The following is a 21335-nucleotide window of genomic DNA, read 5'->3' as shown; positions in this document are numbered from 1 at the left end:
AACTAAAAGGCTAATGATACAAGGTAACATAAATGACTAATTCCAGGATTTTTTGTAGGACCTATTCATAAAATGGGTCAAGCTTAAAGTATTAGCTGCTTAATTTTGCCTACTTTTTTTTCTCTCTCTGTGGTCAGTGTATGGTTGCCCTATGTATATGTGTTAACTTTGATTTTTGGTTTTGAAAGAAATCTACCAGAATTTGGCACTAAGATATGAAATATTGCTAATAAAAGTCGGTTTAAAGGTGATATAACTTTGTGGTTCCATTAAACAAAATGTGATATAACTTCGGCTCCAAAGTCTCAAAATTGTAGCATTTTACTTGAATTTTGTATTTGTTTTTAAAAATGCCTTGAAAATATTGAATAGGAGAGTTCCGAACCACATTTAAGGGACTTGAATAAAAACACCTAAGCCACTTGAACTATAACTTTATATGTGACAATTCAATGAATATATATATATATATATATATATATATATATATATATATATATATATATATATATATATATTCTAAAAATATGGCCCCTCTATAAAAATATTATTGGCTTCGCCACTATACCGTAGGCTTTCGATAAAATAAATGTAGACATTCAAAGGATGGAGCACATTGACATTCAAGTCTCATATCATTTCTGAAAGAAACATGCACGTCGAGACAATGCTATGATGATGAAAACACCATTTAATTGTTGTCGTATACTTAATGGAACTTACTAAATGAAGATATATATGCATAGAAAACAAAAGCTTTGTATTAAAATAAATAAATATATATGCATAGAAAACAAAAGCTTTGTATTAAAATAAATAAATTATGTGAATAGCACAAGTTGGAAAACAAATTGAAGTAACCCCTTATAACGATTCTGAAAGTTATAAGTGAATTAAAATGCAATGTGAATCAAAGAAGTATTTTAAAAGTTGAACTTGAAGTGTGTGTAATCCTTCCTTCAAAAAAGTTGAAGTGTAAAACAACATAAATTGATTCGAAGTTCAAAAAAATTTGAACACTATCTAAATATGAAAGTAAGTAAAGAAGAACATAAACAATTGTTAGGCAAAAAGATGAACAAAAACTAAAAACAAGAGAAACATTTTTGGTTTGGATGTGATTTCTAAGAGTGTCTAATATTGATACACTTTTACTAAAAGCGAAGTATCTTAACTTGTTTCCACGCGCACACATCACTAATTCTCTTTGTTTTTAGCGTTAATGTTTAATAAACACTCATAGGAACTCTTAAAAAATTATCAACTTGGTCCCATTAATAACTTTACATTATTACATTTTAACAATAATTAAATACTATATTTGCATGTATGTCACGCATCCTGTACACATTGAAATTCTATTGTCTTTGTCGAATATATTTGCATGGTTGAATTTTCAGTTCTGGTCTCCTTTCTTGATCTCTTCATCGTCATTCACCAACTCTCTGCCATCTTTTTGACGAATTTAAATTTGTCACCTAATAAAATGTGTTGTAGTACCGTTATTCATTCTAATAAACTTGTTTTTACTTCTTTAAAAAAAATAGTACTAATAGTAACATTGGACTGTGCATGGCTAATGATGAGCCCTGCTGTGGGCCTTTGCAATAGACTCTCGGCATTAATTTAGAGGGCTCCAGGTTTAGAAACCTTGCTGATTTAAGACACAACAATTATGAGACACAATAAAATGTAATTTGCTCAAACACTTCCCAGCACGTGATTCTTTTTACCCGATACTCCCTCCGTTTCAAAATATAAGCAAAATTCACTTTTTAGGTTCATTCATTTAATGATGTATGTGGTCCATATTATGAACCACATACATCATTAAATGAATGAACCTAAAAAGTGAATTTTGCTTATATTTTGACACGGAGGGAGTATGTCTTAACTTCGTGTCCAATCCTGCGACTGCATAATTGACATTTAATGACTCTCAGAAGGATTTATGGTGCTCGCAGTACACAAACAGTTGGAAATGGTTGGAAAACCAGTCGAGCTAAGTCGAACTTGATTTAGTCCGATTAGACTCGATACAAATTGGTTTAGTCCAACTCTTTTTTTCAACTCGAACACGGTTAGATTTCTTACTTTAGAAGGCACCTTGTCTTATGTCAAGAGAAAAGAAAAATTAAGAAAAGGGTAATAAAAGCACGAAAAGGATACTCCCTTCGTCCCTATATATAATCACTCATTTGATTAAAAATGTGTCCTTAAATCAGTGGCGGAGCCAGAAACTTTTAGTAGTGGGGGCAACAAATACATTAATATAAAATAAACTTTCAATTTAATCCCTAAACTATCACACTATTTTCAAATTTAGTCTAAACTATGTCAATATAATAAGGGATCCTTGAATTATATAAAATTCATCAATTTAGTCTCTACTATTAAGATATTAGGGATTGAATTCATAGATTTCATACACTTTACAAGCTAAATTGACAAATTTCATATGCTTTATTTCTTTAATCCCTAAACTATCACACTATTTTCAAATTTAGTCTAAACTATGTCAATATAATAAGGGATCCTTGAATTATATAAAATTCATCAATTTAGTCTCTACTATTAAGATATTAGGGATTGAATTCATAGATTTCATACACTTTACAAGCTAAATTGACAAATTTCATATGCTTTATTTCTTGACAAAAACAAAAACGGATTTCATATATTTTAAGAATTATTTATTATAAAAATAACCTATAGACTAAGTTCTGAACTTATTAAGATCTTTTTTTTAGGAACCGAAGAGTTAAAAAATATCTCTAAAACAAAACAAATAACTAATATACAATACGTTTTCTTTTTTTTTTTGAGAGATTTTGTTAATATACAATATGTTTTCTGATTGCTGTAAATTTGATAGAAAGATCGTCAACCACTTTTAATTTAAATTTTTAAGTTTTACTATAATATATCTTTTAATTTTTTTTTACCATAATACATGATATAATATATTACCAATATCATACAATTAAAGGGAATGAAACCAACAACAACAAAAAGGAACATACACATAGATTTTTACAGAACGGATCATATGCATATAGTTGGTTAAACTTCCCTTAAAAAAAATATATAAGCACATTTGTATAGGTAAGTTAGGATTATTATCAAAAAAAATAGTGGGGGCACTAGCCCACATACAAGTGAACGTGGCTCCGCCGATTCTTTTTCAAATTACTACATGTACTATTTATTATTTTTTCTTAAGCATGTCTCTTATTAATACTATTAACTTATCTTGAAATATGAAAAGTCAAATTTAATACACATACAAATAAAAAATAATTTAGTACTAATATTAACACACAAAATAGACACGTTAACTACTTAAATGTATTTACGTATAACCCAATTCATTTCGCATTCAAAATCAATTATATTATCACGGCCGTAAAACCAATCACGCATGTAAATTTGTGAGCTGCTACTAGTCACCACTCACCAAGAGCTCTGGAAAATGAAAACGCTGCCGCCTGGAGCAAGTAAATTATTGTCACACACGTAAATTATTGCCTTTACAATTTACATACATATACAGAGCCTGGTTGTGCAGCTGAGTTAACATAGCTTGCAATTTGCAATAGGCCGTAGGGAGTATATGCCCCAGATTTGTTAGCAAAAATTGGTTCCAATAATATATACTGTACTTGGTTGTTGGGAGGGAGTTTAAATGCAAGGTAGCAAAATAGCATGACCGTAATGCACAAAACCTCGAGAATTCATTTGTTCTTTCAAAATATGGTAATATTATCATGTAAAGGATGCCACTCTATTCTTTCATTAAAATAAAAAATGTGTCACTCTATTCAAATATTTGCACAATTGACATTTTTTACATTTTCAGGAATCGACTCTAGATGTTCATAATGAAAATAACCATTGATATGCGTATACGTGTAAGTTCAAAATTGTCTTCATGAGTACTTGTTTTATAAAAATGAATTGTTTATTTTTTTTGGAGGAAAAAAAAAAGGATTTTTATTAGAAATTGAGATTTGAACATAAAAAATATAACATGCAAAAATCTTAGGTTTGATGTGAGTTTAGAAATTTTCTAAAACAAAATCTAATATCAATTTTAAGTTTCAATTAGTTCTGAGTCGAGTTTCACCCAACAAAAAAAGTATTAAAATAGAAATAATTGAAAATGACAAAATAATTAGGTCTCAAAAAACAAAAATCAATTTTGACAACACATATTTGCAAGCATTGTGCGAGTAACCATGGCACGATTATTGAGAAAACTATATTAACAACATTCACGGTTTTTCGAAGCGGTGAAACACATACTTCTGTTAAACAATAGGTAAATTATTAGGTATGTTTGAGTTTGGATGGGCACCGGTATCTTTTAAGCAAAATTTGTTTAACAATTAAGTTTATTTTAAAATAAATTAATATGAAAATATAACACGACATTGATTGAATGGATGAGGAATGCATACCCTAACTTACTTTGATATGTTGATTATGTGATTGAATTTGACGAGGTATGAATATGTTTAATTGTGTATTGATATGATTTGAACATATATGATTAAGATTGTGACTATTAGACTAGAAAGTTTGATGTATTTTTGGGCGTATTACCCTTAAAATTAGTATGGGAAATGTTGGAATGGATTAGATTGATTAAAGAGGGAGGAAACCAACTTCAGGTTGTTTCGAATACGTGAAGCTTGTGCTCACATGTGCCAAAGTGACATGGGTTAAATCCATTAAATTACAAAATGTTTCGCATATGCGAAGAGGCTACCCCCGACATCATCCGAGAAGATAACTTATGTCAACAAATAAAGATTCTTGAAAGATCTATGCGCCCCTGCTATTCTGGGATAGCATTTGGGTGACATTGGAGTGTCAATGTCATGTGACATTATAGTTTTCTTCTCTCTCTTAAAAGGGTTTTTTTATTTTTTTTTTACACTTGTGACATTGTGGTTGTGACATTGGCACCTCAATGTCATCCAATTGCTACCCGCTATTCTGCATCTGAGAGATTTTTTTTAACTCAGAGAAGCGCCCTTACAAGCGTGTAATTCCTACCCCGATATGATCTCGAAAATGACTTCAATAAAGATAACAACGAACAAGAGCGTACTTGAACTTATAATCACTATAAATAGTGGGTTCACCTTTGATATGATAATTCACTTCATATCTCTATCAAGTTTTGATTAGTCCCCGTCTTACTTTAGTATTAGAGTATCTTCGAAAATATAATATTTCGTTTGAAAAAGAAGGGTACGGGAAAACTCTCAAGTTTCGATTAGTTTTTATCTTACTTTAGCATTAGAGTGTCTTTAGAGATATGACATCTCGTTTGAAAAAGGAGGGTACATGAAGACTCACAAATTTTGATTAGTCCTTGCCTTAGGAGGGTACAAAAAGTTTAAAGTAGAAATTTTTTGTTAAAAATTATGCATTCAAGACATTGAAACAACAAAAATCAAAAAGTAACTTTTCCCATCTAAAATTTACTCAAAAATCAACAAATTATGCATTCTCCTTATTAGCATAACCAAAAAAAAAAAATACGGACGTGCCTTAAAAAATGTGGGTTGATTGAATAAGTGAGGTCGATTTTATTGCATTGGGGAGAAGTTTGAAGATTTCAAGAAGCTGATAGTTAGGGCCACAGTACCACTCACCCCCGACCCTCCGATTCCTCGTCAATGGAAAAGCAAAAGGCTTTTATAATTCTCTCACCTTATTAAACCATTCATTGTTGAAGTTGAATTATTATTATGGTTTATGAGTTGAGTGAGTGAGAGCAGTAAGTAAGTATGGGCATAAAGTAATAGCATACCCCCACCCGATAGATAAAGGCTCTGTTTGGTAAAAATAGCGGATAGCTTATAAGCTAGCTGATAAGCTAGCTGATAGCTTTTAGCTGATAAGCTAACTGATAGCTTTTAGCTGATAGCTTATAGCTGATAAGCTAATTAAAGTGTTTGGTAAAAATAGCGGTTGAACTAGCTGATAAATGTAAAATTACATAAAAGGACATTATTAATTCATATAAAATTTATACTACTATAAATTAATATTTAAGATATTTGATAATTTAAATATTTTAAATTTAATAACTGTTTATTTTATTTTAGTTTTTATACTTTATATAAAAAAAAATTAAGCAAAACCTTTCCAAAAAAAATTAAACAAAAGTTACTTGTGACCCTCTTAAAAAAAAGTTAATTGCGACAACAATTTTTTTTAAAACATAGCGTAATTTTTTTAACTAAAAAGTAACATTTTTTTTAAGGGAAATGTTATGTAAAAGCAAGTCTATATTTTGTAACCAAAACATAACGTGAGCATGTAATTTTATTATCAGCCTTTTTTAAAAAAAAAAATTATTATCAGCCAATGAAATCTGAAATTTAATTAAACATAAGTACATAACGTGTCTTTTTTTTTAAAATAGCTATTTATTACAAAGGGTAAACATGGGTTTTAGTTAAAGTGGTAAGGGTATAAATGGAATAAAACATGAAAAGCTATAAGCTATAAGCTCAAACGCTATTTGAAGTAGCTTCTGAAAAATAGCTTATAAGCTCATTGAAATTCGTGAAATAAGCTATAAGCTCGTTGTAAAAAATGTTACCAAACAGAACTTATTTTTTCAAACGAGCTTATAAGCTATAAGCTATAAGCTATAAGCTAGTTATGTGGCCTTACCAAACAGTGCCAAAACCAAAGTTATTGAATTGTCACTGTGGCAGATAAGGAAAATCAAGTACACATTTAAATGAGTCACCGTTCGTGATGCTTTGTGATACGAAACTCAAACTCGTGGGATTGTGGACCATTATAGGAACATGGAATCAGGATTTTTTCCCTCATACAGGTTAGTCACACCCAACTCTTTCAAACACATTGCCTTTCCTTTTCAGTGTTATTTTCTCTATCACCATCATTCCATGTCATCTGTCCTAATAGGTAAGGACTTTTAATTGTATCTTTCGATTGACCGTCAATGTAGAAAAATTAGTGAGATGCTAAATCACTTATTAATTTAAGTTATAAGCCAAACGTGTCTTCCTTTTTTTTTTTTTGGCTGGCAGGGTTAAAATCGATATTACGATGTGATGCTGAGGATTCAAAGACGAAGCGAATTGTTTCCAGGAACAGGAAAATTGTAACCATCGTCTCTCTATTTTCTAGGCAAGTTTCTTTAAGTCGTCCCGTAAGGGTTCTGTTATTTGAACATCTATTTATATGATAATTTTGAAACAATCAAAATTTTACAAATAAATTAATACATAGAGAGAAAGTAAAAATATAATGTGAGTATTTCAAAAAAAGTTGTAAAAAAAAACGATTTTTCAAATATTATTTCTCATCAATGAAATAGGAGTACTATTAACCGGCACATGCATGAGTATAAGAAACGTCTCATTGAATTTTTATACTTACTTTGCACCCAAATATTTCTTTTTTTATACTTACGAAAAAACACAATACTTCCTCGTATACTCATTAAAATTATTGTCGGTACTAGCCAAAGCTACTCTAAACATTGAGTCAAATATTAATAAAAAGCTACTACACTCTATAGACATTAGGCAAATAGTTTTGGCACCTAAACTGACCCCCTTTGAAATTCATTGTCCACACATTTTCTTTTGACATAAGTCCACTTCCACACACAGGACGTTCTACCAAGTTAAGAACCAAATACTCCCTCCTGTCCTATTTACAAGAGAAAATTGACTTTTTAGATACATTAAATAATGTATGTATCTAGTCAAGAACCTAAACCAAGTACATAAATAATGGTTTAGTACATAAATTATTTAATGTATCTAAAAATTAAATTGTCTCTTGTAAATAGGATCGGAGGGAGTAAATGATTTGATAAATTCAAAGATCAAATTAAAATCAATGAATTAATTTGAATTTTTTCTTCTTCCTTTCATGTTCATGTCAAGAGTGAATCGGATCGGATTCAACCGCTATTGATTGAGTATTAGTTTTACATCATTCACATGAGATCTAAACCATACAATTATATTTTAATATTAGTATTTTTTTTTGGTTAAATAGTCCAATGGCTAAAGTTAGATATTTAAGATGAATAAATAAAAAAATATGAGTAACATGTTGTAAAATATGACTAAATAATATGACTAAAATTCTACCATTGCATATATATAATACAGTGTCCCTACCAATACAGCTATCCTCACGGAGACATTAATAAGAGTATTTTTTTGATACAAAAGAGGTCCTCATTCCCAATTTTTACTAATATATCTTTTATTTCTCGCTATAATAGTAGTTATATCTTAAAAACATGTTGTATTCTTTACAAAAAAAAAAATGTTGTATTCATGCATTTTTTAAGGGATATGGTAACATAAATTCAATTATTTTTTAGGAGATTTGAGCAAGTTATAACTCAAAAAATGGTAAAATTATATCTTGAGCTATATGTTGCTAAAACACACTTTCTATAAATGCGGTTGGAAGAAGGATCTTAGTTAGGTCAGTAGCCGGCGTAGGGAGGAGAAACCCAATTGAATGTTGCAATCAATGCGGAACTTCAGTCTTTAACATCTGTCAATGAGACATCAGTTATGGTAGAGGAACATGCAAGGAAGGACATGTTGCGAAATTAATCAAGCAGCAGACAAAAATGAAAACAATGAAGAAAAAAAATGATTTTCAACTATGAGCCAATAAATGTGGAGCATTTAATGACGGTGGCGTAGGTAAATGTGACATAGGTGTAGAGGAGGAAATTGTGGAATCTGACAAGAAAAGGCTGCGTGATGGCAGGAACAAGGAAGTCAGTGTGATAGATATAGCGGGAAAACAAAACAAAAATGAGAATCAAATGCAAATTGATGGTAACACAAAATTGGTTCAAAGTGGCTCAAGAGATAAAGTACACGCCACATCAACACAATATAATCATTTTTTAACGGCAAGTCCTGGCAGCTAGGACTGCCGGGAGCAGTGAGTTTCATGAGCTGGAATTGTCGTGGATTGGGCAACCCGAGTGCAGTTCCCACACTTAAAGACCTGGCCTGAAAGTATCGCTTAGACGTTCTATTTCTTTGCGAAACTCTGGTACATGCTAATAGAATTGAAGAAATTAGAGTTAGATTAGGTTTTGATGCATCGTTTGCGGTTGATAAAATTAGGAGAAGTGGATGATCAGCAATTCTTTGGAAGCACCCTTTTGATTGTAATCTTATAAACTTTTCTCAAAACTTTATTAATATGAAGGTAATTCACCCGCATTATCCAAAATGGAGACTCACAGACTTTTATGGTTACCCATAAAATGAAAGACAAAGGGAGCCATGAGACTTACTTCAAACTCTATCTCCCGACAATGCATTACCATGGTGCATTATGGGAGAGTTCAACGACTTGCTGTCAAACGAAGAAAAGAAAAGTAGAGTTTATCATCCACCGTGGAAGATAAAAGGGTTTCGGGAACTGATTCCATCCAATTTGCTTTGATAAAAGAGAAATCTTTTAGGATATATTTCATAAAAATAGACACGATTGTTTTTGATTATAAAAGAAGAATATTTTTTATGTTTTCCAATTAGAATAAAAATGATTTTAATATTTTTTTGTAGATAGACAAAACGAAAATGATCATTGAAAACTCATGTACATGAATGAAGAAGTTGGGGGTTCGAACCCCGGTTACGACATCCGTTATAACAACTTCAGCATTTTGGTTAATTGATCTAAAAACTTGTGAACTTAATAAGAAAAACTACATGTTTTTTAAAGATTAAAAAAAAAAACATAACCAGAGAGTAAATTATTTTATGTTTGTTTAGAATTATAAAAAGAGAATTTTCATTTTTCTCTCTTCCATAAAAGATATAGATATTTTTCTTTCAAAAGCTAACCAAAATAACTTTTCATTTTCAGCATAAATTAAAAAAAGTAAAATAGTTTATTTAGAAAAGTACTGTTGCTCAAGTTATTATAATGGGCCAGAAAATGCCCAGTCCAAAAAAAGCCCAATTAGGTTATAATAAACTAAAATCGCTGACCTCATTCCACTCACAGTCACCGACAGTTCCCTTCTCCTCCGCGCCCTGAGACGAATTTTCATTTTCAGCTTTCACCGCGAATTCAACTTCCATTAACCGCGATTTTCTGCTTATTTGTTAGTTTCTCACTTTTTTTTTACTGTTGGTTAAGTTTGGATTTTTCTTTTGCATTTTCGAAATCCAATTTCAAATTTCCTTTAACGTCGTGAAACAGGCTGCGGTTGGAAATGAACGGCGACGGCGAAGAGTTAACGGCGCAGGAAACCGCTTTGTATGACCGTCAGATTAGGGTTTGGGGTGCCGATGCTCAAAGAAGGTCCTTCCTTTCTATTTTCTAAATTACTATTTTAAAGTAACTTTTGTTAGTTTAGGTTTTAACCTAATTTTTGCTAATTTATTTACTTGTTGTGTTTCATAATAGTTTAGTAGTATTATCAATAACTGTATTAGTGTATTGATTTTAGTTTTGTGATTATGTTGTTTTAGATTAAGCAAAGCTCATGTCTTAGTTTATGGAATGAAAGGAACTATTGCTGAGGTAAACCTATCACTTGTCTATATGGTAACTCCATTTGACTTAGACCAACATAATTAGGCCATGTTTGGATAAACAGTTTAATTTGAAGCTTATGGCATAAGCAGTTATCATTAGCAATTATGTACTAAAAGCTATTTCTATAACTAAGGATAAAATAAAGTTAAATTGTTTGGATAAACAGTTTAATTTGCAGCCACTTATCATAAGCAATTATGTATAAGCTATTTCTATAACAAAAGATAAAATAAATTTAAATTGTTTTTGCATAAGCTATAGCTTGTGAAAAACAAGTTATCTTGGAGAGTGTATGAAAATAAGCTGAAAACAACTCGTGAACATGTCGTAAGCAGTTTTCTTAAGTTCTCCAAAATTATCTTACAGGTTCTTATGTCAGTTGACAAGCTTAAATAAGGCATTCCAAAAAGGCTTAGTGTGTGAAATGGGTTTTGTTTGATTTTTTTTCCTAATGATTTATTAGGACTTTGGTTTTCTTGTTGTTTAGTTTTGCAAGAATATTGTTCTGGCTGGAGTTGGTAGTCTGACCTTAATTGACGATAGACCGGTCACTGAGGAATTGCTTTCTTCAAATTTTCTTATTCCTCCTGATGAGAATGTGTATAATGGAAAAACCATTGCTCAGCTTTGTTGTGATTCGCTTAAAGACTTCAATCCTATGGTTCGTGTCTTTGTGGAAAAAGGTTCTCATTTACCCCTCCCCTTATCAAGTTGTTTTCTTTTTTACACTTGTTTTCTTTGTGGAAAGACTTCAAGTTTTTTTTTTTGGGTTTTATATCTTTTCTTTGTTTATCCTTCTCTTTTGTTCGTCTTGTCTTCAGGTGATTTGTCAAGCTTTGATGTAGAATTCTTCGGCAAATTCGATGTTGTTGTTGTCAGTTGTTGCTCACGTTCAGCCAAAGTACAGTGAAAACTCCTTCTTCCATGTTTTTGCTACTCTGGCTTTGTGATATTATAAATTTTCTTCTAACATTATATTATTTTGCTGTAGAAACTAGCCAATGAAAAATGCCGGAAAGCTTCCAAACGTGTAGCATTTTATACTGTTGACTGTAGAGATTCTTGCGGTGAAGTTTTTGTTGATCTGCAGGACTATAAATATCAAAAGGTACCACCCCTGTGGATCTAATTTGTCACAGTAAATCATCAGTTGACTTACTATTTGAGAATTATTCATACCGAGTATGTATGTCGAATTTGAACCGGTCACAATTGATCTCTTGTTAGTGCTCATATGATAACCAATAGTTAGGCATATACGGATGACATGATTTGAACATTTGATATTTTGTACCGAAAACAAAATGCGTTACCAAACTGTGTTACTTCCCTTTACATTGATTATCTTCTTTGATTTGTTCCGTCAATCCCCATGCATTTATTTTCATGATGATGGTTCAAAAGATAACATATATCACTCTATTTATGACACTGATGAATATGGATGAAATCTATTAAAGTCATCATCGTCTGTAAGGATTTTTCCTTGCAATTAGTGATAGAGCCTAGAAGTCAGTAAGGGAAAATTTGAGGACCAAATCACATAAAGCAGGAAACCTAGAGAACGCAAAGGTTGGGATGGATGAAAGGTTGTTAAATGTGAGTATTCTTAATGATGTTTATGGTAGTGGATAGGCCTGGTAAAAAAACTGCCCAACTGAACCAAAACGCACTGAAATTAACTGAACCAATTGTAATTTTAATTGTTCACAAACCGAATTGATATCACATTTATCTCAGGTTCAGTTTCAGACTAAAATGTTCATCACAATTAGGACTGTTCATGGTTCAGTTGAGTAAAAAAACTGAACTGAACCATAACAATAGTTTAGAAGTACTGAACTGGACAGTTAGTTATACCCCAAACTGAACCGAACTGGATTAGTGGTTTGATGGAGCGGTTCTTAATTTTGAACTGAACCGACCATAACAATAGTTTAGAAGTACTGACCTGGACAGTTAGTTATACCCCAAACTGAACTGAACTGGATTAGCGGTTTGATGGAGCGGTTCTTAATTTTGAACTGAACCGATCTGTCTCTATACAATTTTTCTGAATCCAAACCATTTTTTTTATAAGAACTGCTATACCATTTTTTTTGGTTCGCCATATCTCTGATTCTTTTTCTTCGTATCTCACTTCCACTCCCAATTTTTCACATCACCGCTACACTCTCAAAACCACCATTTTCTGATTTTTCTCTTTTCTTTCTTCTCTTATTCTCTCTATTCTTCTACAAATGATTGTATTACGAGGTTTAGAAGAAGACAATGGCAATGAGACCCAAACCCCTTCACAATTTCACAGCACCAATGTCATCGGAGCTTCAACCAGCAGTATCAATTGCTGTTCAAGGTCTAACTCCAATAAATCAATGACCACCCACCCCTAATCAAGTGGTTGTTTCCGAACAATGATGAAGAGTCATCGACTATGATGATGAAGGGATCACAGTTGTGAGAGAGAAGTTGCCGGATTATTTGGAAACCGCCGTAGATAGAATGGAAGATGCAATTTTGATAGGAGAAAGCAAAGAAATAATACTCTTAAGTCGTGAAAGTTGAGAGTGACAGTGTGTACAAATGGCAGTGAGATGCAAATTACGATTTAAGAGTCTATATCAGACACAAAGCATCTTTCACCACAATTTGTACTCACCGTCATTCTCAGATTCCACGACTTAAGAGTCTATTTTTCTTCCCTATCTTCTATCAAAATCTCGTCTTTCATTCTATCCGCAGCGGTTTATAGATCATGCATCAACTTCTTCCTCACATCTGGAATCCCTTCATCATCATTGCCGCCATCGATGGCTCTTCGTCATTGTTCAGAACCAATCGCTTGGTTAGGTGTGGTCGTTGATTTGTTGAAGTTAGAACTTGAAGAATGGTGATCATCGCTGCAGGTTAAAGCAACGGCGGCGTTAAAAAAAAAACGGTGGTGTTGGTGCATCTAGTTAATGTTGAGTTCCCCACTTGTAGATTGGCAATGTGAAATTAGGAAGGGGTTTGTTGTCTCTTCGTCTTCTTCTAAACCCCGTAGCATAGTTTGAAGAAGAATAGAGAGAATGAAAGAAAAGGGAAAATGGTGGTTTTGAGAGTGAGCCGTGGTGTGAAAAATTAGGAGTGGAAGTGAGACATACAAAAAAAGAATCAGATATGTGGAATCAAAAAATAATTGTATAGCAGTTCTTCATAAAATAAACGGTTTGGACAATTTTTATAGACATAGTTCGGTTCAAAATTCAGAGCCGGTTCAGCTAACATTATAACAGTTTGGTTCTTCACCACTGTTATGGTTCTGTTCAGTTTTCTGACTGAACTGAGCAGTCCTAGCTGTCGATTGTAGTTTGTTGGCTATTTGACAATAATGGTTTATTAAGAATTTATAAACCTTGTTTGTTTTTCCCATATCTTTGTAACAAATTGCTTTTGCTGGGTCCAAAGTTCTAGATAATTAGCACCTGTGGATACTGTGCTTGCTTTTACATCTAATTTTGTTTTAATGTTCAATTCTTCCTTGGCAGAAAAAAATGGAGGAAACTATTGAATGCCACCTAAAATATCCAAGTTTTGAGGTATTTAGGTTTTCCTGTCATCATTGTTGCATTTTATATCGTGTATTCCTTTATCTTTTGTTAAAAATCCATTAATTAAACTTAGGGTCTTGTTGAGTTGCAACCAACCCTAAAGACTCTCAATATGTTCCAATGATATTTTTTATGTGGAAAAAGAGCAGCATCATGTGATAACCTTGACATGAAGGATATTTGGTGCACTGATAACCTTGATGGCTTACCCAGTCATTTACTTGCATTAGATGCCCATGGGGTTATGTTCAATTCATAACTGTATATGCAATGATCTGATAATGATAAGATACAAGTCTGTAAGAATCAGCATCATCCTTTTCCTGTCATGTACTAGGTCTAGGTGTTCCATGTTGTACATTAGATTCTCTTGCAGGTTTCAAAATTATTGAATTTTGTTGGTTTTGCTTTAAGACAATGGACATTTATGAAGTTCAAATAGAAGATCTGCAATTAGGGTTATTATGCACACCATTCTGTGTTGATCTTCTATGTATATGTTTGGGAGTGCGTTTCAGTCACTGCCATTGCAAAACAAACACACAAGCTTCTAAAGGAACACACATTCACGTTTTTCCTTATGTCCAAAACAAACACATGCTATGTAATTTAGAGTTTATCTATGTGTGTTACTTATTTTACTTTACAATGAATTGTGTATAGTTTAGAACTTCATATTCCTAGGTATGCCTTTTTCTTTTTGCTACAGGATGCTCTATCAGTACCTTGGAGGGCTCTTCACAGGAGAATGTCAAAGCTGTACTTTGCAATGAGAGGTTTGATAAGCTATGCAACTTTTTTGTGGATAAAATGTGTGAAATAAGGAAAAAATATTCAAGTCAATTAAGAGCTGGAACTTTTAGTTGACGGTGTCTGGTCTAATATATTAGGTCTCTCAACTTAGATTTTTCAACTAAGTTAAGCCAAGAGAGAGGTGGAGAGCAAGGTATTCACGGGTTAGTTTAGTTTTGGTCAAATGAAATCCAACCTGATTGCTTTAGTTGATTTGGTTTCATTTTGGATTTACTGTTGATTTGGTTTCATCTCGGATTTATTTTTAGTCAATTCTATTAAGTTATACATTATATTATAAATTATGACAAAGAACATGAGTTATGCTCGTGAGAATGTTAAGATGAACAAAAAAAAAAAGACAAGTATAGAAACATGCCCTAATGGAGAGAGAGAGCTTACATTACGTAGCTTGTTTTTTGTAAAAAAAAATCTTATTTTCTACCTGAAGTTTATCGATTGCAATTACATGTTCTTTCTATAGACAAATGTACAATTTAATAACATTATTTCATGTCACAGTAATAGAGAAGTTTGAAGAGGCTGAAGGACGTAGTGCGGGAGATGTTTCTGATGCAGATCTTTCCAATGTTCTTAAGCTGAAAAAGGAGCTTTGTACTGCACAGGTATGCTTGCTGGAATTGGTTATTTATGTTTTTAAAGTTAATTACATTATTAATCCAATCCTTCTGTTTACATTACAGTCTCTCAATGAATCTCATGTGCCTGATACTCTTCTGGAAAGATTGGTAGCAGATACAACAGAATTTCCTCCAGTTTCTGCTGTTATTGGGGGCATCCTTGGACAGGTATTTTATTGGTCATCATGGTTTACAAAATAAGACGTCTTGCAATATTAACTGACCAGATTTACTATTGTAACATTACAGGAGGTTATCAAAGCAATTTCTGGGAAAGGGGATCCCATAAAAAACTTTTTCTATTTTGATGCTTCTGATGGGAAGGGTATCATAGAAGACATATCTGATTCAAATACTGGAAAGTGACATCTCTAGGAAGTGTTTCTTTTTCTGAGTCACTGGAAATCTTGGTTGTTAATATGGAAACTTCATGCAACAAAGAAAACTAGTAAATTTCAGTCAACAGACTGATCTCTCTTTGCTGTGTTAACTCATTTATAGTTTTGTAGTTTCATTTATTTAGAGCGTTGACGATTTAGGGTTAGAATTGTCTCGTAATGTAGACACTCAAATGTATGTATGCTGACCATCAAAACATTCTCCAAGGGCAAGCTGTCTTTTGAAGTTACAAATCCTCATGATGGTTCTGTCCCGAAAGAAGCTGGTTATATTTATGTTCTGGGTTCTCCAGCCGGTAAACCTGTCTTTGAAGTTAGAAAGGCTTGTGATGGTTCTCTTCCGAAAAAAAAAAGCTTATGTTTATGATCTAGGTTCTCCAGCGGGTAAACCTGTCTTTGAAGTTATAAAAGCCTCGTGATGGTTCTGTTCTGAAAGAAGCTTGTTATGTCTATGTTCTGGATTCTCCAGCGGGTAAACCTGGTTAATTGTACTCATACATTGTTGTGTTTTGCTGAGTTGATGATATCAGTATTAGTGCCTATCCTAATTCCTAAACATACACTTGGACGAACATATTTAGTACGAAAATTACTCTCTTCACTTACCATTTTACTCCTTAACACTGCCAACAACAGTCACCTATCGGGCTCGAGTGTATTTTGGTATTTTTGCAATGTTTGGGAGCAAAATTGAAAGTGAGAAGAGTGAAATCCATTTAGTACTCTACTGGATTATGAAACTCATTTTCCCTTCGCAAATTGAATCAGCACACATCTGACTCAGAACTTTTATTGTTCTCAGACAAATATGGAATTCTAGTTTCAAATTTTAAATTTTTTTTTTTCTAGCATGTTATGTGCAGAACTTAAATCGAAATATGAGTATACTCATCAATGGTACGTGTGTTGAAAAAAAAAAACGTTTCTTCAGATCTTTTGATACCTGAACTCAACCTGTGTCAAAATAATTTAATAAACCGGCAACTATTTTTAAAAACTAGTAAACAGTCCACAACTTCTTGCTTTGTCACCGTCTACCTCTGAACGCTTTTGCTCCCTCAGACATTTGCTTCGGCTGCGGCTAGTATCATCTTGTCTACCCTTGGATAACCTTTGCTTGCACCCGTTTAAAAGTTGCTTAATGTTCTTATCATTAGAGAACAATATGCTTGAGTTGCGTAAGCTTGATGTGTATGACATTGTGTAAGTCACTTAATTGTGGATATGGAATCAAGTGAGTTTTTCATACAAACTTGCCATTGGAGACCTCTTAGTATGATTTGTGCGTCTTTGAATCGCAAAGGAGATAGAAAAGGAATATAACAATATGGGTGGGTGTCTTACCTTAGGTTTTTACTTTTATTTTAACTATTTATTATTGGTTTGTTTGTCATTGTATTAAAAAAAGTTAATTCATTTATTAATTTTTATGAAAGTTAATTCAGATATCTTGCTAAAAAAAGAATAAGTTTGAAAATCAATTCTAATCAAAATCTGTTATGAACCGAATCCGAACCATTTCGCAACCACTTCTCACAACAAACTGGTTCTAAGATCAAATGGTTTGGTTCATAAACCATAACCATAAAAGTGAATTGGTTCACATGATTTAGTTAAGCAGGCAATTTACCAATATTTAAAATAATGTTACATTGGAGTTACATTACATAGTTGATTGTTAGTAATGAAGTTTCTCAAGATCTGGTCGAAGCTTTCAGCTGATTTCTCTACAGGGTGAATATGCATCCCTTCATAAGTTGTTTCCACGACCTGCTCATCTTTGGAGTGCCTTTGGATTTGTTTCTTTACCTTGCAGCCTTCATAAGTGCATTTGTAGTAACTTCTGTAAGCAGAAAATAATGTTGGAACAAAAATTAAACAAGGTCAGGGCATATGACTAATTGCTAAAAGTGAAAGCTAGCTAGTTTGTTCATTTGTTACTAAGATAGTTATCACAATACAAATTTTCTCAGTGATAAAAATGTAAAAGTAAATTTTTCATTGTTGACGAGATAGAACTTTAGCTATAAATATGCAATCAAAACAACTATTAAATAAACCAAACAATTGAGTTCAAATGGTTAATAAACTTCACTAAAGACGAATCGTTCAGAAGAACTCGAGTTTGATTTCTAGATAGAATAATTCTTGGCCAGACTAATCTTATCTCTTGGCCGAACTCCAGATTATTGGGGGCCCCTTTCCCTCAGAACCGGAGAGTTAACACAAAAAATAAAAAAAAACTATTAAATAATGAGACGAACCTAGGGAATTTGTTGTCTTTCACCATCTTTTCCCCATACTTTCTCCACCGGAAACCATCATCTAGTATATCAATCTGACTCCTCGTTTGAAATACATATTTGTGCTTCATTATTTCTTTGCCTCCTTTCTGGCTTGAAGTCTCCTTTTTAGTTTTTAGATATTCTGCTTTTTTAACATGAATATTAGAGCCATTAGTTGGTTTAACATTAAAAGGTGAAGCATACGGTGAAGATGAGATAGGGAGTAACACTTCATGTTTCTCCATTGGTTTTGAAGTAATAAGAAAGGTAGTACGTAAAAGACTACACCAAAAATTATGCATGTGTCGTATATAATGGGAAAAAAGGATGTAGGATGCATGCATTTTCTAAGGAGATGATGAAACATGTGGGCGGCAAGAAGGTCACTATGTGTGGTCAAGATCTAATTTATCTGACTAATGACAAACTAATTCATAAAATGAACTTCATGCGTGAAACATGGAATCTGATAAACTATAAATGCAATTGTCAAGAAAATTAATAAACTATGGTGCAACCATTATAGTAGTTTCAATTTTATATGTCAATATGTTACAAACTTTTCTATTGAAACCCATAATATTCAATGAATTTCAAATTAAATCCAAAATCGATGTACTGGAGGAGTCTGAGTCAATTTTAGGATGTCCAAGTTTAGTGAACTTGATTTTCTCTGTTTTTTAATATCAATATTTTGCACATTGATTTCGTTTTTTATTTGGAAAACATACGTGACAACTTTGAGAACAAGAAAAAACGTGCCTTACAAATATACTTTAATGACAAACATGAGACACACAACACAACATGGAATTGGCTTCGTGAAGGCTGCTGTTTAAACTATTGCGGCAGACATTTGAAATAGGTCAAGACTCGTAAATTAGGACCACCTATAGCAAGTTTCCATGAAATTGCTCGTATAGTTTTAGGTCAAGACTCGTAAATAGGTCAACATGGAATATACTTAGTTGGTTTCCTCTCTAAACCACCAAATAGCACTCCACTCCTCATATAGTTTTCAAAATGAATTAATTTATTAACTCACCTCACCTCAAGGGAATGACAATTAGATCATATTCATTAGGTATTTGCAAATTAAATTATCTACACCAAGTAGGCTCAAAACCTGCATTATGAGTATGATTATAAGCACAAATTCTTATTCCAAAAAATGAGCGATGCGGGTACTGGTACCTTTGTACCGCATCGACATAATATATATATATATATGGGTTTGCTAGAACACACCCACTAGTTTTCATGTGGGAGTGTTTTAGCAAGTAAATAACTAAAAAGTGGTTAAATACACCCTAAGGTGTATGTTGCTATAACACACCTACTAGTTTTTATGTGGGAGTGTTTTAGCAAGTAAATAACTAAAAAGTAGTTAATTACACCCTAAGGTGTAGCTTTGCTAAAACACTCCCACATAAAAACTAGTGGGTGTGTTCTAGCAAACCCCATATATATGGTGGCCTCTAATATGGACCCCTTTTTTGAAGGACCAACCATGGACCCTCTAAAATTACATGCTGTTGAAGGTCACTTGTTATTTCCTTAGTTTATATAAAAAACAATATTGTTAATTAGGTAATTTACAGTTTTGCCCATCAAAATTTTGTTATTTTTCAGGAGAATCACAAGAGCCTTTTTCCACTTTTCTTTCCATATCACGTTGAAACACTCACCATCTCACTCCTTGGATTCAAGTGAAACTTCTTCCTTATTTTAATCAGACTCATATTACTTCTTCCTTTTCATATGAAAATCGTGATTGGGTTGTTTTGGTGAGGGACAATTTGAACTCAATAACAGATCCGTGGCAGGGAGTAAACGCAAGAAAGGAAACTGAAGATTGATGAAAAAGAGAGAGGAAGATTTAGTTTCCATTTAGAATTTTTGTTTGAGAAGTTTTGTTTGAGGCCATTTAGAATTACAATCGATCGATTGTAATTTTTGAAGTGATTCTGAATCGATTTTCCTTCACACACAACCACAACCAACAATTGTCTCTTTTCTTTTGAAGATTTAGAATTTTTGTTTGAGAAGTTTAAGATTCATAAATGACAATTGATGAAAAAGAGATATGAAGAATGAAGGAAATTGCATCGCAGAAGAAGGAAAGGAATTTACTGAGAAGAGAGATGAAGAGTATGGGTCCGGTATAGTTCTTTTAATTTTTTTATTTATTAATATTGATTAAAAAACTTTTTAAATATTATGACCTCTTTGTAGCAGGTCATACAAGGAGGTTCATTGATGGACCTTTTATTAGGGGGTCCATATTAGAGGGCACCTATATATATATATATATATATAATTGTTATATTCCCTCAAAAAAAAAATATTATTGTTATATAAAAAATATATGAATCTGAATTTTTTTAAAAAATACAACACTATCACACTCTTTTAAACAATTTTTATATTTATAACAACACAAACACGACACAAAGTAACAACAGAGATAAAAAAAAATCATGGTTAATATCCCTAAATAAAATAAAATCATGGTTAATAGTAATTTATGATTCACATTTTTGATGAGTTAAATATAATTTATAATTATTAACATTCAATTTAAATCACATTGAATTCTTTTTTAGTTTATTCAAAAAAAAAATCACATTGAATTCTTTTTTAGTTATGATACAATGTTATGATATTTTATGATTTATCAATTTATTTAAATAAAAAGGCGGGCAAGTGTATGGTATTTAGTAGGGGTGTTCAAATCCAAACCGATCCAAAATAAAACCGCAAACCGATCCAAAAAAACCGAAAAACGCAAAAAACCGAATATTTTTGGATGTGTTTGGATGTTGTTTTGGAAAAACCGCTATGATCGGATTTCGGATTGCCTTTTCAAAACCAAGCCGAACTAAACCGAACCGCAAAAGTAAATTTTTATAATTATTTATTATTTTATTAGTATTATATATTGCACTAATATATTGCTTATTGGTATTTAATCTTATATATTGCATTAATTTAATCTATATATATATATATATATTATTACTACTTCTTCTA

At 32.2% G+C, this 21335-nt stretch overlaps 2 protein-coding genes across 2 annotated transcripts; one reads left to right on the top strand and one right to left on the bottom strand.

Annotated features, from left to right (window-relative positions):
* Positions 1–10055: 10055 nt before the first annotated feature.
* Positions 10056–16573, top strand: LOC146934097 (SUMO-activating enzyme subunit 1A-like). Its single transcript, XM_085705958.1, has 11 exons — positions 10056–10159; positions 10258–10359; positions 10530–10581; positions 11084–11279; positions 11418–11497; positions 11588–11704; positions 14124–14174; positions 14896–14962; positions 15501–15604; positions 15683–15787; positions 15869–16573. The coding sequence occupies exons 2-11, from the start codon at positions 10271–10273 to the stop codon at positions 15983–15985; spliced, it is 978 nt and encodes a 325-aa protein (XP_085562084.1). The 5' UTR covers positions 10056–10159; positions 10258–10270; the 3' UTR covers positions 15986–16573.
* A 991-nt stretch (positions 16574–17564) lies between these two features.
* On the bottom strand, positions 17565–18786 carry LOC146934096 (putative WRKY transcription factor 75). The gene is made up of 2 exons (XM_085705959.1): positions 18282–18786; positions 17565–17860 (listed from the first exon to the last, which is right to left on the bottom strand). Exons 1-2 carry the CDS (start codon positions 18644–18646, stop codon positions 17665–17667), a joined length of 561 nt encoding a protein of 186 aa, XP_085562085.1. The 5' UTR covers positions 18647–18786; the 3' UTR covers positions 17565–17664.
* Between the last annotated feature and the right edge of the window lie 2549 nt (positions 18787–21335).

This window comes from Medicago sativa, chromosome 4 (genome assembly GCF_051527215.1).
Source record: "Medicago sativa cultivar Bolivia chromosome 4, Bolivia_mono, whole genome shotgun sequence".
NCBI lineage: Eukaryota > Viridiplantae > Streptophyta > Magnoliopsida > Fabales > Fabaceae > Medicago > Medicago sativa.
Note: the sequence above shows the minus strand (reverse complement) of the source record. Positions and strands in the feature narration are given on the sequence as shown.

Excerpts from the sequence above, each read along its gene's own strand:
- LOC146934097 (XM_085705958.1), top strand. The coding sequence starts at position 10,271 with ATGAACGGCGACGGCGAAGAGTTAACGGCGCAGGAAACCGCTTTGTAT. Across the intron at positions 15,605-15,682 it reads AGGAGCTTTGTACTGCACAG|TCTCTCAATGAATCTCATGT; the intron begins GTATGCTTGCTG and ends TTTACATTACAG. Across the intron at positions 15,788-15,868 it reads TTGGGGGCATCCTTGGACAG|GAGGTTATCAAAGCAATTTC; the intron begins GTATTTTATTGG and ends GTAACATTACAG.
- LOC146934096 (XM_085705959.1), bottom strand. The coding sequence starts at position 18,646 with ATGCATGCATCCTACATCCTTTTTTCCCATTATATACGACACATGCAT. Across the intron at positions 17,861-18,281 it reads AAAGACAACAAATTCCCTAG|AAGTTACTACAAATGCACTT; the intron begins GTTCGTCTCATT and ends TTCTGCTTACAG.